At 42.3% G+C, this 22,797-nt stretch overlaps 1 protein-coding gene across 1 annotated transcript in view; it reads left to right on the plus strand.

Moving 5' to 3' along the window:
* Positions 1-8,191: 8,191 nt before the first annotated feature.
* Positions 8,192-22,797, plus strand: part of LONRF2 (LON peptidase N-terminal domain and ring finger 2) — a 53,601-nt gene continuing 38,995 nt past the window's right edge. The window contains exon 1 of the mRNA XM_075265118.1: positions 8,192-9,046. Coding sequence (XP_075121219.1) covers positions 8,209-9,046 — 838 coding nt within the window. The 5' untranslated portion in view covers positions 8,192-8,208. The remainder of the gene's footprint in view (positions 9,047-22,797) is intronic.

A 22,797-nucleotide genomic window follows, 5' to 3' on the forward strand; every position in this document is an offset into this window, starting at 1 on the left:
TCCACCACTTCCTCTTCCAACTCCTGTCTCATCTCCTCCTCCTGCACAATGCGCCGGTCAACTGGATGCCCTGACGGCAACTGCGTCACATCATCGTCGATGAGGGTGGGTTGCTGGTCATCCACCACCAAATCGAACGGAGATGGAGGAGACTCTAGTGTTTGAGCATCTGGACACAGATGCTCCTCTGTTAGGTTCGTGGAATCGTGACGTGGAGAGGCAGGTTGAGGGACAATGAAAGGAGCGGAGAACAGCTCTGGGGAGCAGGGACAGTTTGGGTTATTGTTCTGTAAAGCTTCGGAATTTTGGGAGGAAGGAAGACAAGACTGTTGGGTAATAGGAGGAGAGGAGGCAGAGTCTGACTGGCTGCTGGACAATGTGCTGTAAGCGTTCTCTGACAGCCATTGCAAGACCTGTTCCTGGTTCTCGGGCCTACTAAGGTTTGTACCCTGCAGTTTAGTTAATGTGGCAAGCAACCCTGGCACTGTGGAGTGGCGCAATGCTTGCTGCCCCACAGGAGTAGGCACGGGACGCCCTGTGGCTTCACTGCTACCTTGCTCCCCAGAACCATTCCCCCGACCTCGCCCACGGCCTCGTCCACGTCCCTTTCCGGGAGCCTTGCGCATTTTGAATTCCTAGTTAGAAATTGGCACTGTATACCAGTAGTAAAAATTGTGGGTGCACGTAACCCCAATATATTCTTTGAATTCCCAGTCAGACACTGGCACTATATGGCAGTAGCAAGAAATGAGGGTATTTGTATTCCCAATATACTCTTTGAATTCCCAGTCAGACAATGGCACTGTATACCAGTAGTAAAAATTGTGGGTGCACGTAACCCCAATATATTCTTTGAATTACCAGTCAGAAACTGGCACTATATGGCAGTAGCAAGAAATGAGGGTATTTATAACCCCAATATATTCTTTGAATTCCCAGTCAGACAATGGCACTGTATACCAGTAGTAAAAATTGTGGGTGCACGTAACCCCAATATATTCTTTGAATTCCCAGTCAGACACTGGCACTATATGGCAGTAGCAAGAAATGAGGGTATTTGTATTCCCAATATACTCTTTGAATTCCCAGTCAGACAATGGCACTGTATACCAGTAGTAAAAATTGTGGGTGCACGTAACCCCAATATATTCTTTGAATTACCAGTCAGAAACTGGCACTATATGGCAGTAGCAAGAAATGAGGGTATTTATAACCCCAATATATTCTTTGAATTCCCAGTCAGACAATGGCACTGTATACCAGTAGTAAAAATTGTGGGTGCACGTAACCCCAATATATTCTTTGAATTACCAGTCAGAAACTGGCACTATATGGCAGTAGCAAGAAATGAGGGTATTTATAACCCCAATATATTCTTTGAATTCCCAGTCAGACAATGGCACTGTATACCAGTAGTAAAAATTGTGGGTGCACGTAACCCCAATATATTCTTTGAATTCCCAGTCAGAAACTGGCACTATATGGCAGTAGCAAGAAATGAGGGTATTTGTATTCCCAATATACTCTTTGAATTCCCAGTCAGACAATGGCACTGTATACCAGTAGTAAAAATTGTGGGTGCACGTAACCCCAATATATTCTTTGAATTACCAGTCAGAAACTGGCACTATATGGCAGTAGCAAGAAATGAGGGTATTTGTATTCCCAATATACTCTTTGAATTCCCAGTCAGACAATGGCACTGTATACCAGTAGTAAAAATTGTGGGTGCACGTAACCCCAATATATTCTTTGAATTACCAGTCAGAAACTGGCACTATATGGCAGTAGCAAGAAATGAGGGTATTTATAACCCCAATATATTCTTTGAATTCCCAGTCAGACAATGGCACTGTATACCAGTAGTAAAAATTGTGGGTGCACGTAACCCCAATATATTCTTTGAATTACCAGTCAGAAACTGGCACTATATGGCAGTAGCAAGAAATGAGGGTATTTGTATTCCCAATATACTCTTTGAATTCCCAGTCAGACAATGGCACTGTATACCAGTAGTAAAAATTGTGGGTGCACGTAACCCCAATATATTCTTTGAATTACCAGTCAGAAACTGGCACTATATGGCAGTAGCAAGAAATGAGGGTATTTATAACCCCAATATATTCTTTGAATTCCCAGTCAGACAATGGCACTGTATACCAGTAGTAAAAATTGTGGGTGCACGTAACCCCAATATATTCTTTGAATTACCAGTCAGAAACTGGCACTATATGGCAGTAGCAAGAAATGAGGGTATTTGTATTCCCAATATACTCTTTGAATTCCCAGTCAGACAATGGCACTGTATACCAGTAGTAAAAATTGTGGGTGCACGTAACCCCAATATATTCTTTGAATTCCCAGTCAGACACTGGCACTATATGGCAGTAGCAAGAAATGAGGGTATTTGTATTCCCAATATACTCTTTGAATTCCCAGTCAGACAATGGCACTGTATACCAGTAGTAAAAATTGTGGGTGCACGTAACCCCAATATATTCTTTGAATTACCAGTCAGAAACTGGCACTATATGGCAGTAGCAAGAAATGAGGGTATTTATAACCCCAATATATTCTTTGAATTCCCAGTCAGACAATGGCACTGTATACCAGTAGTAAAAATTGTGGGTGCACGTAACCCCAATATATTCTTTGAATTCCCAGTCAGAAACTGGCACTATATGGCAGTAGCAAGAAATGAGGGTATTTGTATTCCCAATATACTCTTTGAATTCCCAGTCAGACAATGGCACTGTATACCAGTAGTAAAAATTGTGGGTGCACGTAACCCCAATATATTCTTTGAATTACCAGTCAGAAACTGGCACTATATGGCAGTAGCAAGAAATGAGGGTATTTGTATTCCCAATATACTCTTTGAATTCCCAGTCAGACAATGGCACTGTATACCAGTAGTAAAAATTGTGGGTGCACGTAACCCCAATATATTCTTTGAATTACCAGTCAGAAACTGGCACTATATGGCAGTAGCAAGAAATGAGGGTATTTGTATTCCCAATATACTCTTTGAATTCCCAGTCAGACAATGGCACTGTATACCAGTAGTAAAAATTGTGGGTGCACGTAACCCCAATATATTCTTTGAATTACCAGTCAGAAACTGGCACTATATGGCAGTAGCAAGAAATGAGGGTATTTATAACCCCAATATATTCTTTGAATTCCCAGTCAGACAATGGCACTGTATACCAGTAGTAAAAATTGTGGGTGCACGTAACCCCAATATATTCTTTGAATTACCAGTCAGAAACTGGCACTATATGGCAGTAGCAAGAAATGAGGGTATTTGTATTCCCAATATACTCTTTGAATTCCCAGTCAGACAATGGCACTGTATACCAGTAGTAAAAATTGTGGGTGCACGTAACCCCAATATATTCTTTGAATTACCAGTCAGAAACTGGCACTATATGGCAGTAGCAAGAAATGAGGGTATTTATAACCCCAATATATTCTTTGAATTCCCAGTCAGACAATGGCACTGTATACCAGTAGTAAAAATTGTGGGTGCACGTAACCCCAATATATTCTTTGAATTACCAGTCAGAAACTGGCACTATATGGCAGTAGCAAGAAATGAGGGTATTTGTATTCCCAATATACTCTTTGAATTCCCAGTCAGACAATGGCACTGTATACCAGTAGTAAAAATTGTGGGTGCACGTAACCCCAATATATTCTTTGAATTCCCAGTCAGACACTGGCACTATATGGCAGTAGCAAGAAATGAGGGTATTTGTATTCCCAATATACTCTTTGAATTCCCAGTCAGACAATGGCACTGTATACCAGTAGTAAAAATTGTGGGTGCACGTAACCCCAATATATTCTTTGAATTACCAGTCAGAAACTGGCACTATATGGCAGTAGCAAGAAATGAGGGTATTTATAACCCCAATATATTCTTTGAATTCCCAGTCAGACAATGGCACTGTATACCAGTAGTAAAAATTGTGGGTGCACGTAACCCCAATATATTCTTTGAATTCCCAGTCAGAAACTGGCACTATATGGCAGTAGCAAGAAATGAGGGTATTTGTATTCCCAATATACTCTTTGAATTCCCAGTCAGACAATGGCACTGTATACCAGTAGTAAAAATTGTGGGTGCACGTAACCCCAATATATTCTTTGAATTACCAGTCAGAAACTGGCACTATATGGCAGTAGCAAGAAATGAGGGTATTTATAACCCCAATATATTCTTTGAATTCCCAGTCAGACAATGGCACTGTATACCAGTAGTAAAAATTGTGGGTGCACGTAACCCCAATATATTCTTTGAATTCCCAGTCAGAAACTGGCACTATATGGCAGTAGCAAGAAATGAGGGTATTTGTATTCCCAATATACTCTTTGAATTCCCAGTCAGACAATGGCACTGTATACCAGTAGTAAAAATTGTGGGTGCACGTAACCCCAATATATTCTTTGAATTACCAGTCAGAAACTGGCACTATATGGCAGTAGCAAGAAATGAGGGTATTTATAACCCCAATATATTCTTTGAATTCCCAGTCAGACAATGGCACTGTATACCAGTAGTAAAAATTGTGGGTGCACGTAACCCCAATATATTCTTTGAATTCCCAGTCAGAAACTGGCACTATATGGCAGTAGCAAGAAATGAGGGTATTTGTATTCCCAATATACTCTTTGAATTCCCAGTCAGACAATGGCACTGTATACCAGTAGTAAAAATTGTGGGTGCACGTAACCCCAATATATTCTTTGAATTACCAGTCAGAAACTGGCACTATATGGCAGTAGCAAGAAATGAGGGTATTTATAACCCCAATATATTCTTTGAATTCCCAGTCAGACAATGGCACTGTATACCAGTAGTAAAAATTGTGGGTGCACGTAACCCCAATATATTCTTTGAATTCCCAGTCAGAAACTGGCACTATATGGCAGTAGCAAGAAATGAGGGTATTTGTATTCCCAATATACTCTTTGAATTCCCAGTCAGACAATGGCACTGTATACCAGTAGTAAAAATTGTGGGTGCACGTAACCCCAATATATTCTTTGAATTACCAGTCAGAAACTGGCACTATATGGCAGTAGCAAGAAATGAGGGTATTTATAACCCCAATATATTCTTTGAATTCCCAGTCAGACAATGGCACTGTATACCAGTAGTAAAAATTGTGGGTGCACGTAACCCCAATATATTCTTTGAATTCCCAGTCAGAAACTGGCACTATATGGCAGTAGCAAGAAATGAGGGTATTTGTATTCCCAATATACTCTTTGAATTCCCAGTCAGACAATGGCACTGTATACCAGTAGTAAAAATTGTGGGTGCACGTAACCCCAATATATTCTTTGAATTACCAGTCAGAAACTGGCACTATATGGCAGTAGCAAGAAATGAGGGTATTTATAACCCCAATATATTCTTTGAATTCCCAGTCAGACAATGGCACTGTATACCAGTAGTAAAAATTGTGGGTGCACGTAACCCCAATATATTCTTTGAATTACCAGTCAGACACTGGCACTATATGGCAGTAGCAAAAAATGAGGGTATTTGTATTCCCAATATATTCTTTGAATTCCCAGTCAGACAATGGCACTGTATACCAGTAGTAAAAATTGTGGGTGCACGTAACCCCAATATATTCTTTGAATTCCCAGTCAGACACTGGCACTATATGGCAGTAGCAAGAAATGAGGGTATTTGTATTCCCAATATATTCTTTGAATTCCCAGTCAGACAATGGCACTGTATACCAGTAGTAAAAATTGTGGGTGCACGTAACCCCAATATATTCTTTGAATTACCAGTCAGAAACTGGCACTATATGGCAGTAGCAAGAAATGAGGGTATTTGTATTCCCAATATATTCTTTGAATTCCCAGTCAGACAATGGCACTGTATACCAGTAGTAAAAATTGTGGGTGCACGTAACCCCAATATATTCTTTGAATTCCCAGTCAGACACTGGCACTATATGGCAGTAGCAAGAAATGAGGGTATTTGTATTCCCAATATATTCTTTGAATTCCCAGTCAGACAATGGCACTGTATACCAGTAGTAAAAATTGTGGGTGTATATAGCCCCAATTCTATTGCTAGGGGACTTGCAGGGTATTTCTGGGGTGAAGGTGGGGGGGGCACACCGTTGGAACGGGTATCGGGGTATATATCGGGTATACGGGAATACACTGACAGTGTATTCCATTCAGGATCCTGGGAAAGCTGGGTTGCGGCGATTGAGCCCGTCAGTGCCACGTTACACTGACAAGCTTCTCCCTGGAATTTAGCTCTTATAAGAGCTGTTGGTTGTCTTCTCCTTCCTATCCTAGCCTGTCCCTGCCTACCCAGAATCTAAGCCCTAGCTAGCTGGACGGAAACCTCCGTCCTCGGTGAATTGCAAGCTCAGAATGACGCGAAGCTGGGCGGCGCTGTTCTTTTAAATTAGAGGTCACATGTTTTCGGCAGCCAATGGGTTTTGCCTACTTTTTTCAACGTCACCGGTGTCGTAGTTCCTGTCCCACCTACCCTGCGCTGTTATTGGAGCAAAAAAGGCGCCAGGGAAGGTGGGAGGGGAATCGAGTAATGGCGCACTTTACCACGCGGTGTTCGATTCGATTCGAACATGCCGAACAGCCTAATATCCGATCGAACATGAGTTCGATAGAACACTGTTCGCTCATCTCTAATCATAATATCACCGATCACATGAAAATTTTGGTTTTAAGAGGGAATTTCAAATCAAAGAAAGAGCGACGCATTTATGAGTATAAATTTATGACCCTGCTTCAAACACTGGAGAAGGGGTTAAATCTGTCACATGGTTTTATGTCACTTTACAGAAATCACTGACCTGAGACCCTGAGAACTGATAAAAACCTGGAATGTTTACATTGTTTGTACCAATTACTAATGACCCTCTACCCCCCTTCCTCCTGGAATTCTATCCCTATGTGCCCTTTTGTACATAAATATACATCCTTCAGAAATGGTTTTAAATTTACTTGAGAAAGGAGCCGAGACGTTCCGAAACGTTGTAATCTGTCATCATCATTATTAGTTAGCCATTAAAAAGCTATCAACTTCTGAAGACTATCAAGTGTTTTGTTTTATTACATTCCAGTGGTCTTTCATTGTACTGTTCGCTCTCCCCCTCCCCCTCTTACATGTCTTTCGCTTTTCTCTTCTATCCATTTACAACACGTTACAAACCCCAGTCACTCCACACACAGGATACACACAGTTAAATCATTTCCAGGCTCCCTTAGTTACCAGGGCAACGCCCTCCTCTCTTACGTCATCATACCACCCACCGTCCCGCCCCTATACCTATCATCTATGACTGCACAAGCCCGTGCATCAAATTAAGCACTGCAAGGCCGTAAACTGAGCCACTGCCCATGTGCGGGATCTCTGAGATACTGCGAGACTACACAATACCTTGCATTACATGGCAGTATACTACCCGGCAACTGATGACGTCATCAGGGGCGGACTCTAGCTGAGCAATGGCTCTGACACAGGCTGTCAGCAGCGCCATTCTTCTATGCACTGACCATGTGGATAGTTCTCTTCAGGAGCGCCCTGTTTACTTCAGGCTAATGGTGAGCACATCTACTCCTACCTGACCTGCAGCTACCACTTTACTTCTCCCAGCATGCACATCTGCCTAACTCCATTGTTTATCTTCATTAACCCGCAGTTTGCCATTCTAGCTCTATTTCTCTGGTGTTATACTTGACACAGCATTGTCCTCTGAGTCTAGGTATGTATCCTTGTTGTTATCCTTGTCCTTGTTCCGTTTCCTTTTTATTATTTTACTTCCTTTTACCCTACCATCCTCCATGGGACGCTGTGTCAGGTTTCCTTAACTACTCTCTATACTGGAACAACTTAACCTCTTCTAGACCAACAGGACAGATTGTCTTCTGCATGCAGGGACAGTCCTTAATGCATAGATCTGAATATTCTTTGATTTGTATATGTGACATCTACATGCAACTTTGCATACTGTACTATAAGAGCAATATTGTGTTACACATGCATATACTTATTTTGATTTTTGTATTGTAGAGTCAGATGAAGACCATGTAAAGGCTGAAACGTCACTCTGCAAGGAAACATTGTCACTTTGTAACTTAACAAAACACCGACACTTTGAAGATATTGGATGTGGAATTCTTTATTTATCTGTAGAGGTACCCATGTTCTGGCATGGCCTTCCTGAAGCATTCATGTGGACTTCGGTGATGGACAAGATGTCTCTTGAATCTCACCTGACCAAGTCTCCAAGAATGGAGGTAAGATCTTTGCAGCTCTCTGACCCCCCTAGCCTTTGCTCTGAGATGCTAGGGGTGGCAGAAGAAGCCTTTAAGTCTGGTAACTTTGAGCTGGCAGCAGAGATATATGGCTCTCAGCTGGATGAGCTGCCCCAGCCTGACAGAACTTTGTACCTGAAGAAAGGTGATGCCTTGGCTTTGGCTGGAAGAGTTGCAGATGCTTTGGCCTCATACACAAGGGCAGCAATATTACGCCAGCTGTGCCCAGAGGAGCTTGGCATATTGGTAGAAAGTATTGCCCAGAACATCAGAGAGAAAGAACTGAAATTACCTTGTGCCAAGCTGAAGAGAGATCATGTCCATCCTAATGAACAGACTCAAGGAACAGAAACCCGCTGTCCTAAAGGCATCCCTCAAAACCCTGAGCAACCTCGGGCATCTGACCTCTTCTCCTGCCCACTGTGCGGGCTTTTACTATTGGACCCATTCACCTTAACCTGTGGACATTCTTTTTGTAAGCGATGCTTTTATGACAGAAAGTCATCTGAATGTAGTAGCTGCAACAATAGAATGAAAAGCAAAGCAGAGGGACATGAAGCTCCTTGCACAGACCTGAAGGTTAACGTGGTGCTTGGGAACTTACTAGAGAAGTGGTTCAGTATGGAGACGAAGGTACGGAGATTGTCTGTGGAAGGAGATGCACTCTGGGAGAACAATGACCTAATAGGTGCATTAGAAAAATTCAACACTGCTTTGGAGCTGGGTAAGTGTTCTCACAACACCTAGACCTTCAGGGCATGTGGTCAGTAAATGCAATCATGTATGTTGATAGCAGAATAATAGTATAAAAATGCTACCAAGATTAATAAAATGTACGATATAGTATAAAACTTTGATATGGTAAAATAGATTATACTAATGACTGAGCTAAGTAAAGCCCAGGAGCTGAATTGCCAGGCTACTAGTCCTACCATTTGACAATGCTTTACAAATAAGGAGCAGATCTCTCTAAATGTTTTTATATATGGACATAATAAGTGCCTATATATAAATATAGCACAAGTGCCAGATAAAGAGCATTAATGATAGGGGTGGTGAATCCTTCAGTATTTGTCCTACACAACAAGTACCAGGGACTTCAGCATAGCTCTAGTCAGGTGAACTGGGATGTGTTGCAATTCCATAGACCGTTGTGGCTGGTGCTGTGCAGGAAAGATCAATTAAAGGGGTTGTGCAGCCAACGAGAATTTTTGAAAAACAGCTTAAGCAGGGCTTACAATAGCAGGGTTCATTCAGTTTTCCTGTTCAGTCAAAGGAATGGATGCCAAAGATTGATCTCTTCAACAATTGATGGATCCCGTTGGCTATGATGGGAGTTTTGATGGAAACTGTGGAATCTAGCCTTAGAGTGGTAATGCAAGGTTCACACTTGCATTTGTTTTTCCGTTTGCGGGGTCCGCTTGGGGACCCCACAACTGGAATCCTAATCCGCTTTAAAAAAGAAAAAAATAGGTTACCCGTGGGGTTTCTGCCTGAAAAAATGTGGATGGAATTCAGAGAGAAGTCCTGCTTCAATTTGCCAATCTTTCCCCATAAGACTACGCACACTGGACCAAGTGCTGGTTCTGTGGTTGATTGGCATGGAAGGCACATGGATGAATCCTCTATGAATCCATTTACTTTCTTCAATGAGCCTTGGCTGTAAAAACAAAGTGATATTGGACCTGTCCTATGTTTGCTCCAAGGTCACACCCCAACAGGGACTTGTGGTAATGCATTGGCGTGTGTTTGGGGCCATTAGAATATATTGAGTCAATGTGCTATCTGTAAAAAACAAAACAAAAAAACAACAACTGGCTAGTACACTGACAATGCCTAAAGATGTCTGTAGCATGTATGGACACAGCAATTAATTTTTTTATTTTTTGCAAAAAAAACCACAGCTTAAAACAATGCTAAAAACAAAAAAACCTAAGTGTACATCCAGCCCAAGAGTTTGTTCAAACTTCCATGAATTGATTTTCAATGGGTGATATCTGGGAGGGGGGGGGGTTGGGTTCATGTTAGTACTTGGTTAACAAAAACAAAGGCCTGCTCGATTTTGGATGGTGTTGCAGTTTTCACTCAAGTAGGAGCTTAGCTGCGGAAACTTGGCATGCCCCCTACACCGTGTACAGTGTACTCTGCTCATATGTGCAGATTGTTTAATGTCAGACCTCCACTGATCTGATATTAATGACCTATCCTAAGAAAAAAGGCAGCTAACGCTGAACATGAACAATGGCTGTAACAAGAAAAAAATGCATGTTTTATAAATGTAAACTGTGAATAAGATTTTTACACTTTTTGTGTGAGTCTTAAGAGAAAGGTTGTCTGAGCCACACAATTGTACACTGCCTTACCGTATCTGTATAGGGCCTCTGAATTGTCCCCTGACATATCATTCTCAGTGAAGGAAGGCTCAGCCATGTTAAATTTTATCACACCCAATACATCTTACAGTTCTGAGAGCTATTTTTTCCTCCTTTTCTTTGTAGTACTTCAGTGGCAGAATTTTAAAGCTGTATTTCAGAATATTACAACAATAGCAGGGGATGACGTTCCACCTCTAGAAACTGTTGATAAATAGAACAAAGGGAGAGTCTCATTACGTCAGTAGCCAGGACACTGATATCCTTATGACTGTATCTGCCGCACAAATGTATGAGGTGTGCCTATATTATCAAGAGACTCCGTCGTCTTAATAAATCAGACGCATGCTCATGTGCCAGCATTGAAATCTATGCATAGACTTCCTATATAAATCATGCCAGTAATCTGACATTACTTATAGTAAATATGAGGGAATGAGATTTCCCAGACTGGTATGTTCCACTCCAGCCACATATGCAGAAAGTGGTGAGTAAGGTGCAGAATGGGGGATATGGTGCATCTTTGGCACAGAAAGGGTCTGTATGGTAAATATGCACCACTGTAACACCCATATACTCCAGAAAACTGGCATAAATGAGTTGATAAATTTCTCCAGATTGTTTTACACTCTGACTACCTGTACAAATCCCATATTTTCAGGTGAATGTTTGCTACAATGTATCTGGTCTAATCTATCCTCTAGTAGCTGTACACAGCAGCAGCACAAATGTCTTTCATAGTATGAGAGTATAAAGTATCAGTGAAAGTTATAACTATCAGTCGGGCTATAGTTTAAACACAAAGTAGGTTAGAAAGTTACATAATGTTTCATTATGTAAGAGTATTTTTTTTTAATTACCCTCAGACTTAATAGAGTCTGTGTGTAGTTTCATAACTTTGTTTAGTTACAGTTTATTATCTCAAAACATATTACACCATAATGTTGGCACCCGCTAGGCATTGCCTAACTTGTCTTGAGGTGTTGTCTGTTCTTCACTTGACAGTAATTAAAGTGATTATCCAGGTTCATCAAATAAACGGTACTGTCAGGGATGGAAGTTATACAACTTTCCAATGTACTTTCTGTATCGATTTATCATGGTTTCCTAGATCTCTGCTTGCTGTCATCATTACTTCCAATGGATAAAAATCAGTTCATGATCATGTGATAAGCACATAAGTGCACGGCTTGTCACAGCACAGTAATCAGACATCGGTCTTGTAAGGGCTCGTTCACATCTGCGCCCGTACTCCGTTCTGCAGGTTTCCGTTTCCTGCACAAAACAGGGACAGGAGACGGAAACCTGCCGGCATGTTTCAAGCCCATATATTTGAATGGGCTTGAAAAGTCTCCAGCCGTGTGCGCCGGTGAGCGTTTTATGCGTTCCGCGGCGAAACCGTTTTTTTTTTAAACCGGACACTGAGTCGGACATGCAGTACTGTGTGTGGTTTAAAAAAAAAAAAAAAAAAACTCTTTCACCGCGGAGCGCATAAAACACTCACCGGTGCTCACAGCTGGACTCTGCATGACAGGTTTCCGTCTTCTGCATGCAGAAGACGGAAACCTGAGAACGGAGTCCAGACGCTGGTGTGAACCCAGCGTAAAGCGAAGTTCGCATGTATGCACATCCGCTAAAACACTGGTTACCCGCAGGCTCCCGAGGACCCCATAGACTATAATGGGGTCTGCTGTTTTTATGCTAAAACCTGCGGAAAGAAAAGTCTTCCGTGCAGGACTTTTCTCTCTGACAATTTTCTGTGGTAGAGTCTCCATTGGAGAGTCCGACGCAGATATGAAATTGGCCTAAGGAGTTGTGCATCTGTATTTCCATCACATGACCATGGCCTGTCTTTTATCCAGTGGAAATAAACAGTGAATGACTGCAAGGAGAGAACTAGAAAATTTTGAAGAATTGATACAGAAGTATATTGGAATTTTTTTTTAACTTTTTTTGTCATAGAAGTAATACCATATTCCAGTGAACGACTTGCTGTTTTCACTTAAAATTTAATATGGTACACAATATGAAGGCTCATGTCCACTGCATGTATATATGACAGAGATATAGTTAAGATCATTTGAATATCTTCAAATGTTCGAGCTTCTAGACATTCCTGTGACCAAAGTCTGTCTTGCCCCCATAGCATATTCAAAATCTCCCAACAACCTTCACCTTTAATGCTAGCCCACCAGAAAACATACCATATCGGTCTGCACAGTACCTTTTAAAAGTTGTCTAACCGCTCCTGAAAAATCCACTACGTTTAACCATGTACGACTTAAACTGCATGCAAAACACATGATCAGGATCTCAGTCTGATTCCTGCATCAAGCTCCTCATTCAGAGATACATAGGACTGTTCATCAATGACACTTAAGTGCACAAAGGAGAAGTATGTCGTCTGGTCTTCTATGGTCTTCTTGTATTTGCTCTGCAAGATATTTGTGTGTGACAGTGACCTGGATCTGGTAAAACTGGTCAGATTTTATACTTGTAGGTTCACTTGTAGATACCCAACATATGTTTGTAAAATGAACTCCACCCAAGGTTCGTTGCTTCATCCCATTCTTCTGAAAGTTAAATCCAGTAGCTCTGAAAGGGAGCACAAAAGTGGGTGTTATGGAAGCAGCATAGCTCTGAGAGTTATGTTATTTCTGTAAACCCCCAACTACTACTGACAGTATGAATTTGACAACCTTCACCCTACTTGTTGAAAGGGTAAGGGAGAGCTGGGCAACAGAGCCTGTGAGGGTTCATTTAGAGAGGTGGTATCCACATCTATCAAACATTTGTGATATATTCTGTGGTTATGCAGTCAATGTCTTTGGTATACAAACCCCTTTAAGAACTGTTTATCAGTAGTCTGCTAGCATCTATTGCTCAACAGTAATTATGGTGGGTCTCTGATGATCTAGCAGTGATTCAGAAAAAATGAGTCTTTACAGCAGGAAAGCTTACTTTAGAGCAGTAGCATTGCTCTGTCAGTAGCCTGCTTTGCTGTGTAGCCTGGGACAGTTTGTGCAGACGATCATAATTTGTACATGGTCAGTTTGTTACCCATGATTCACATCTGCTTTTGTATTCCGTCCAGGGAGAGTCTGCATGGTGACTCCCCGAACAGAATACAAACGCAATTGCAATTGCTGTGCTGTAAAAGCACACGGACCCCATAGACTATAATGCGGTGCGTGTGCTTGCCACGCGCTCCCCGTACGATTCATGTGGACAGGAAAGTAAATGGTGAACTACTTTCCTATCTGCATGTTCCCTGCGGAGATCTGGCGGCAAGCACACGGACCCCATTATAGTCTATGGGGTTTGTGTGCTTTTACAGCACCAGCGCTTGCACTTGCGTTTGGTATTCCGTTTGGGCGGGGGGTCCTCCACTGGACGGAATCCAAACGCTGATGTGAACGAGGGCTTACTTCATCTACACTGCAGCTTGTCTCTTTACAGCTCACCAGAGCATCTATAGTAGAGATGACAACCTGACCGCTTACAATATGAAAGAAGGGCATTGACTGTTGTACAGTGCGGTTACTCCTTTTTACCTCTCACCTAATTCTACCTGTTATCTTTCTATGGGGTAAATAACATAATCTGCTATTTGTTTGTTGTCTGTGGATAGTTAGCTTGGAAAGTCGGTCAACAGCTGTGTACAGTTTATAGATATAGTACATTAGTGATAAGGCACTCCACTATCACTAAAACGCCCTACATTTGCACAGGTACTTCAGTGTGGAAAAAAACTCAGTTCACCTCTTTGGCTTGGTTTTAAATAGATGGATAATAAAGTCCATATAAAAACAAGCATGTTTTGTTCACCACCTCCACCAACTCAAAATCTCCGCAGCCTTCAATAGGTTAGTGCAGATGGAATGTGTTTTTTTTTCTTTTCTTTTTTTTCTCTAGCCTTCATTGTTCTTGAGCAATCATTTCAGTTTCATTGCCCAATATGCTAACTAGGCTCTCTACTGTCAGGTAGGCGGTCCTGGGCTGTCCACTGTAGTCCCTATCAGGCGCTGAAATGATCATTACTGATTGCAAAACAATTTGGTGAAAATGCACCTATTGAAGGATGCAAAGATGTGGTGAAAGGTCCTCTTCAAAGCGTGTTTGTTTTTTGTTTTTAAAATTAAATAAATAAATCTGTAGGGGTTAGACACCTGGGCCCACTCAGTCACCAAAAAAAGTGTGGCTCTTGGCTGTGCATGTTTCTTATGCTGGGTTCACACCAGCTTTCGGGTCTCCATATTAGATTTCTGTCTTCTGAAGGCAGAAGACGGAAACCTGTCAGACAGTGTCCGGCCATGAGCGCCGGTGAGCATTTTGTGCTCTCCGCGGTGAAACTGTTTTTTTTTTTTAAAACCGGACACAGAGTACTACATGTCTGACTACTGTGTCCGGTTAAAAAACAAAAACAGTTTCGCCACGGAGTTCATAAAACGCTCATGGCCAGACACTTTTCAAACCCATTCAAATGAGTTTTCAAAAATGCCTGCCGGTTTCAGTCTCCTGCCCAGTTTCGGGCAGGAAATGGAAATCTGCAGAACAGAGGTTGGGACGCAGATGTGAACCCAGCCTTATGGTGATGACTGTAGGTACTGCAATGCTACCTCATACTTCAGTGGGACAGCGCTGCAGTACCTACATTCACTGCTGCAGTTTGTATGGAGAGTGAGCAGCTCACATGGCAGGGCTATAGCATAAAGAGAACACATTGGGATAGATTTATTAAGACTGGCATTTCATATGTCAGTCACCAACTGGTGCAAGTGGTGCCTGAATTACTAAAAGAATTTGGCCTCTTAAGAAATGCATGGGTGCACGTCCATTGCATTCATGTATAACTCAGGTTAAAATATGTTGTGTCAAGGTGTCTTCGTCTTGATCCGTTCTCTGACCATGCTTGTGGAAAGTGGCAAGCGGGGCACAGAAGTGAGGATGTGATTCATCTATGTCACAAGAAAAGGTCTTGAGACAAACCTCGTTCACATTATCACACGTCTACGCCACAAAACTGGCATAGACGTGTTCCTAATTTTCTCACATTATTCTTTGTCATTGGCATATGTGTTGTGAGAAGTTGAAAGGCAAAGTGTTGGAGTCCCGCTATATCAGCCCCAGATTCCTGACATATTTGTTGTCCAATGTGGGTCTGGGGTAGGCTTCAGCCCCAGGTGTGGGTCCTGAGGCTTGTTACGGTTGCAGAGCCTTCACTTGAGGGCAAATCCTTGGTGGAGAGGAAGTGACATGGTCTGTCCTGACACTGAGAGCCTTGTGTTACGGTACGGAGTGTGTGTGTGTTTTTTGTTTCGTGTGGCTGGTAGTAAGTCACTTGTACAGTTAGTATTTTCTTTTGGAGCTCAGACAAGCAGGCTTTTGTTTGACGTTATTTTGCCTGAAGTTAAGACTGTATTTAATTTTGCTCATTTTTGTGCCTGACGTAAAGGTTTATTTATTTTGCTGGTTTTCTTAAATAAACCACTTTGCTTGCAAGATTTGTGTCCCTGTCTGACTGGATAGGTCTGCACCAATGCTTCTACTGAGCTACCTTCCACACGGTGTATACAGTATGTAAATAAAACTCTCCTATATCATACACAGGCAGGTTTATAATCCCCTACACATCAAGTATAACACCAGGCAACAGTTGGTAAGGGATTAAACGGTGACAATTTTAAACAGTTTAACAGAAGTTTGAGTGGATCAGTGGTTGAGTATGTTCCAGGCTGCTTCATTCAATAGCTATGGGATGTGTGATCCACATTGGTGGGTTTACCCTTATGTCGACTATTACTGGGATTTATGTATGGATTATGCTGTTATATGGATTGTTTATGGTACGTAGGCAATAAGCTAATAGGGGTATGAGTACAGGATAATTTGATTGTATTTATGGCTGAGCAGTGATTTGTGTGTTGATCCGTGTTGGTTGGCTTTCTGTCTTTAATATTTATAGGTATAATCCCAATAAAATGTTCATAAATGTTTGTACTAATACTATTTGTTTTTTTGTGCATAGTTTTGGTGTGACTGAATGGTACTGCAGGATGCTTCATTCAAACTCCTTACTACTGTGTAATGAGGAAGAATGGGGCACCCATCAATCATTTATTTATCATATTCTGCAAATAAATGTCCATCGTGAGAGCATTTAAAGAGGTTTTTCTAGACTAAAAATAGTATTGAACTATCCTAAAGATACTGTATGTCGTCCATATCAGATGGTGGGGTTTGGTATCCAGCACCCCAAATCACCGTTTATGACGGTCAGGAAAGCCCCTCCTCACAGTAGCGTCTATTGCTCTGTACTGTGAGAGGGGCATTGCTTACCACCCAGCGATGACGCTGAGCGGTGAGGAACGCCCCCCCAGTGGTTGTCTATGGACGAGTACTGTCAGGAGGGGAGGAGGGCGTCCCTCACCACTCTCACAGTACAGAGCAATAGACGCTACTGTGAGGAAGGGCGTTCCTGACTGTCAGAAATGCCCTTCTGACAATGAAGAGCTATGGTACCGGCACTGATAGCTCCTCACCGGGGGCACAGAACGGGAAAGCCGATAGTGCGCTGAATTCAGCGCACTTGTCTGTTTTCTAGCGGTATATAAAACTGCATGTGCCCCAGGAGGTGAAAGGTCCTCTTTAAACACATCGGGTGTGACCTGAGGTACATAGGTGCATAATATTGTCTTTGGGTCAATGAGAGAGGTTTGGAGGTTATTATATCTTGACATATAAGTGGGGCATGATATCTTCCTAGGCTGAAGTGACATTTTGAGCAGTTTTTCCAGTTCACGTTTGCATGTGTTGTCTGCTCTAGGTGGCAAGGTGTAATGCAATGCCTTTTCTGACATCAGTCTTCAAATGCAGTCAAGAACACAGTCATGATTGTTATACGCTCCATCACAAAAGCTAGGGACGCTGGTACATTGACACAAAAGTCTGCTCTTCTTTTACTTGTTCACAAGACTATAACCAAGAATGAGTAGAGTGAGCTTTCTGACGTCATGTTCAGCATTACTATTACCTCATGGCTCATTCTATTGTTTTGTTTTTTTTCTTGGCAGTGCTGCTTTCTGATTGGTGAAAATGATCGTGACATCACAGGCAATATATTACATGTGTCTATTCAAATGGCCATCAGTCTAACCATATGTCTGGCTGAAAGTCTGTTTGATATCTTATAAAATTTCTAAAGTGAGATGAAATATCAGTTGTATGTCAGCACTGCTTTTGCCTGTCCCCACTATGAGTCAGTGCTCCTCATGTCCATTGTGTGAGGGATCTAGCACTGTCATGGTTTCTGTTTATAACTGAATCCATGATGAGTTATCTGAGCCTTAATTCTTGATAACTATATATGTTTTACAAACACCATGTAGATTATAGGCAATACTAGTCCTTGAGGCAAGGTTATAACAAATGGGTCAGGGATAATTTTTATGGCCAAATTCATGGTTTCCATATCCCTATATCTTTGGCTGTAGATAGGACTGCAGTGAAGAATGGAAAAAATAGAGGTGTTTTTGTATCACTTTGGTGCTTTTCAGGTGCTCATTTCCCATGATAAAGGAAAGTAAAAGTGAGACAAGAGTAAGATGCCTATATACTGTACATAGATTGTAAATGTGTTTTGCTTCTTTGTTTGGATTATTGTGCAAAAACAATTGAAGGCATTCTGTGTGATAGTTTTGTGAAGGTTACCACCTGCTCAGATATCCTGTGTAGGTAACTTATCCTGTGAAAGCAGTTTATGGCTAATGTCCTCGTAGCAAATCGCAGCTAAAAAAAAAAAAAAAAAAAAAAAAAACGGGTGGGGAAACGGTGAAAACTTTTTTTTTTTTTTTTCTTTCACAGTATTTTTCATTTAGTTTTGGCTGCATTTTTCTCAGTTTTTTTCCTTCCCCTATGAAATACGGCTTTTCCGCAAGGTGGGACCTAAAGCCGAGGCCCCTCATTGGTTGGAAAAGCTGCCTTTTTTTGTTGCAGATGTTGCTGCGTTTTTTGAGCCACGGTCAGGAGTGGTTTCAATAGGATTGGTAAATATAAAGGAAGAGCTTTTATATTTCTTCCTTCTGTTAAATTGACCACCTGGCTTTGGCTTATAAAGCAAGAACAAAGTAGCTTTTCAGCGACATGAGGCCTAAAAGTGCCGTTCACTTCATTGCTTTTCAAGTAGTATGTCTTGTTTTTCCTACGGTCTGTGGAGCAAGGATAAGTTCAGATATTCTGAATTGTGTAAATTGTATCTTGCTGGTCAGAAATTTAATATCAAGTTATTGAATATTTAGATAAAAATATATTAGCTATAAGCCAACTAAAAAATGTGGCTGCTGCTGGCTCGTGTAGTTTCCTCCAAAAGACCCCTGTTCTTTACAATCAGGAGATCTCCACTTACAATCTGCGTCAGAATACTTTTCTCTTAAACATTAATCTGGTGTTTACTAGCAATTGCACTGTAATAGTTGATAGGAACTATTTATAGTCAAATCTTGTGAAGTCTTAATGAACAGCAAGTCCGTATGTTCTAGTCTTGATGAATATAGCAGTGAATCCATGTATGAGTTATAGTGTTAGGTATTATTTCATGGCTTTCCTACTAAACTTTCTTTTAGTTCATTGAAAGCGGATATATAATATATTCTTGTTGTTTAAAGGGGCTCTATCACTAGATTTTTGATGTTAAAAACATGAAAATCTAGTGATAGGATCACTTTAAAGGGGCTCTATCATTCAGACGACCTTTACGTCAGAATAGCCTTAAGAAAGGCTATTCTTCTCCTACCTTTCGTTGTCTTCTCCGCGCCGCCGTTTGCCTACAATCCCAGTTCTTGTCGGTATGTAAATTGACTCTCTCGCAGCACTGGGGGAGGGCCCCCGCGCTCAGACAGCACTGGGGGCATCCCCAATGTTGCGAGAGAACTCTCGCGCCGCCTCCTCTTCTTCAGCAGCGTCATCTTCAGCCTCTTCTCTTTGGCAGAGCAGACTGCGCCAAAGAGAAGACTGCGAAAATGGCCGCTTGCAAAGGCTATTCAGGCACAGCTAAAGTTATTTTAAACTACCCCCCCTCCCCCCGTTTTAAAATAAAATCATAAAAAAAGAATATGTTACTCTTATCTATCGTACACGGTGGGCGGGCATTCAGAGTCCGAATTCCTCTTCAGCCACGCTTCCTCTTCCAGTGATGTCCTCTTGTTCCGTCTTCCTCCGGTGCTCGCGAACTGCCGTTCTTAAAAAAAAAAAAAATTGGCGCGGGTGCATGTGCAGTAGTAGTAGCAGCATGCTACTGCGCATGCACCTGCGCCATTTTTATTATTAATGGATGTTCGCGAGCGCCAGAGGAAGACGGGACAAGAGGACATCGCTGGAAGAGGAGGCGTGGCTGAAGATGACGTCGGACCCTGAATGCCCACCCACTGTGCACAATAGATAAGAGTAACATTCTTGTTTATGGTTTTATTTTAAAATGGGGGGGGGGGGGTAGTTTAATATAACTTTAGCGGTGCCTGAATAGCCTTTTTAAAGGCTATCCACGCATATGTGGGGCTCTATCAGCATAATTTTGCTGATAGAGCCCCTTTAAAGCTATTCCAACGTGGTACTTGGAAAAATTGTTGTCTGAATGATAGGATCCCTTTAAGCATTTAGCTACAGTTGAGATGAGAAGCATAATACACTTGGGATCACTTGGGATAGTTGTACACCTTGGGCTAATTTCACATAATATCAAGGGTGCATGTTTAACATACACGCTGTGAAAGTATACCCCAGCTTGCCGGCTTATTGTAATGGGGGTATTTCAGTATTAATAAGTTTATGCTCTAACCACTAATTATGGGGTAACTGCTGGGGTCATTGCTAACCCCAACATATGAGATTCCGAGTCCCCATGTGATGAAGCTACAGTTACACAAACCTGCTGCTCTTCTATTCCTTTTTATAGGAGACTAGAGGGAGGACCCGACTTCGCACGGGTATATTACAATTTATGTTTGTGTAGTGGCCCCATAAGAATTGTCCAATTTTGCACTGGTGTATTTTGTAAGTGGTTTGTGTGTATGTCCATAAGCGTCATGTGATTATGTGTATCTTATTTTGGATGTCAGTGAAAAACCTGTGATCAGTTGTTATGGATACCTGGAGTAAAGCTGTATCTAATCCTTCCCCGTGTAGTACTGTGTTTAGATGCAAGTGTCTAATTCTTGTTGGTGTGGTAGTTTGTGCAGATGCACATATCTAATCCTCCCCATGTGATATTGTGTGAAGAGGCGCGTATCTAATCCTCCAGTAAGTGAAACTGTGTGCAGACGCGCGTATCTAATGACTCTGGCGTGTGGTACTGTGTGCAGATGCGCATATCTAATCCTCCCCCATGTGGAACTGTGTGCTGAGACGCGTATCTAATTCTCTGGCATGTGGTACTGTATGCAGAGGCCTGTATCTAATCCTCCCGTGTGGTACTGTGTTCAGATGCACATACCTAATCCTTCCGTGTGGTATTGTGTGCAGAGGCGCGTGTCTAATCCTCCCCCGTGTGATACTGTGTGCTGAGACGCGTATCTAATTCTCTGGCTTGTGGTACTGTGTGCAGAGGCATGTATCTAATCCTCCAAAGTGTGATACTGTGTGCACACACGTATCTAATCCTCCCCTGTGTGGTACTGTGTGAAGAGTCGCGTATCTAATCCTACTGCATGTGGTACTGTGTGCAGACGCGTGTATCTAATTCTATGGCGTGTACAACTGTGTGCAGACGCGCGTATCTAATCCTCTGGAGTGTGGAACTGTGTGTATCTAATCCTACTGTTAGGAGTATTTTGGTTCATTGCTTTCTATTTTTCTTACCTGGGGAGTTTTTGGCTGCGCAGTGTCTGGGGTGGCATCCTGGCGCTGCGGGGTTGTCCTGTCGTGAGTATTGGTGCACACCTTCTGACTTGCACGCGCGCACTGCTGGTAGGCAGCTTTATCTCCTGGTTGATTAGTCTGTCCTCCCATTTGCACCTGGGAGGAGTGGTCTCTACTCTGTATTTAAACCCATGCCTCCCATGGTTCTGTGCTGAGTGTTTCTTTTACAGAGCTAGGCCTTAGCAGGAGGAGTAGGTGGTTATCTGGGATAGAGGAAGTTCCGTGGTTGGTTTTTGGGAGGTTTGGGTGAACTAGTTGGTTTGTGTGTTTTCCCTTCTGTGTTCACCAATCCTACCTCTGTGTGTTATTGACTGTGTGAGTGAATTGCCTTATCCTTTGATTTCTACTCAGTTTCCCTGTGTTTGTTTCCTAGTGTAAGGTTCCTTCCCATATTGGTTTGGGGGAATCCTTTCCCACATGTTTCCTGTGTGCTGCTTGTGTTGTTAGTCAGCGCACACCCTTGTCAGTCCCTGTCAGTAGCAGCTTCACTGGTTCGTTAGGGGTGACCCCCTTTAGTCTCCAGTCCCTAGAGATCTTATAGGGCATTCCTTCTCCCACTTCCCTCTAGGCCTACGGTATCAGTGAGAGAGGAGCTGTCGGGGTCAGGCTTAGCCTGAGTACAGCCGACCTACACCCGTGAGGCAGGGACCGGGTTAGCTAGTGGGAGTAGTGCAGGGCGAGATTTCCTACTGCTGTTCCTTAGCCCCGTTGCAGCTACCTGGACTGACATAACACCTACGGCATGTGGTACTCTGTGCAGACGTGTGTATCTAATCCTCTGGAGTGTGGAACTGTGTGTAGACGCGCGTATCTAATTCTACGGCATGTGGTACTGTGTGTAGACGCGCGTATCTAATCCTCCCCCATGTGGTACTGTGTGTAGACGCGCGTATCTAATCCTACGGCATGTGGTACTGTGTGCAGACGCGTGTATCTAATCCTATGGCGTGTACAACTGTGTGAAGACACGTGTATCTAATCCTCCCCTGTGTGGTATTGTGTGAAGAGGTGCGTATCTAATCCTACAGTGTGTGGAACTGTGTGTAGAAGCATGTATCCAATCCCCCGGCATGTGGTACTGTGTGCAGACGTGCGTATATAATCCTATGGCATGTCTTACTGTGTGTAGACGCGCGTATCTAATCCTCCCCCATGTGGTACTGTGTGCTGAGACGCGTATCTAATTCTCTGG

The sequence above is a fragment of the Leptodactylus fuscus genome, chromosome 2 (assembly GCF_031893055.1).
Source record: "Leptodactylus fuscus isolate aLepFus1 chromosome 2, aLepFus1.hap2, whole genome shotgun sequence".
Classification (NCBI taxonomy): Eukaryota; Metazoa; Chordata; class Amphibia; order Anura; family Leptodactylidae; genus Leptodactylus; species Leptodactylus fuscus.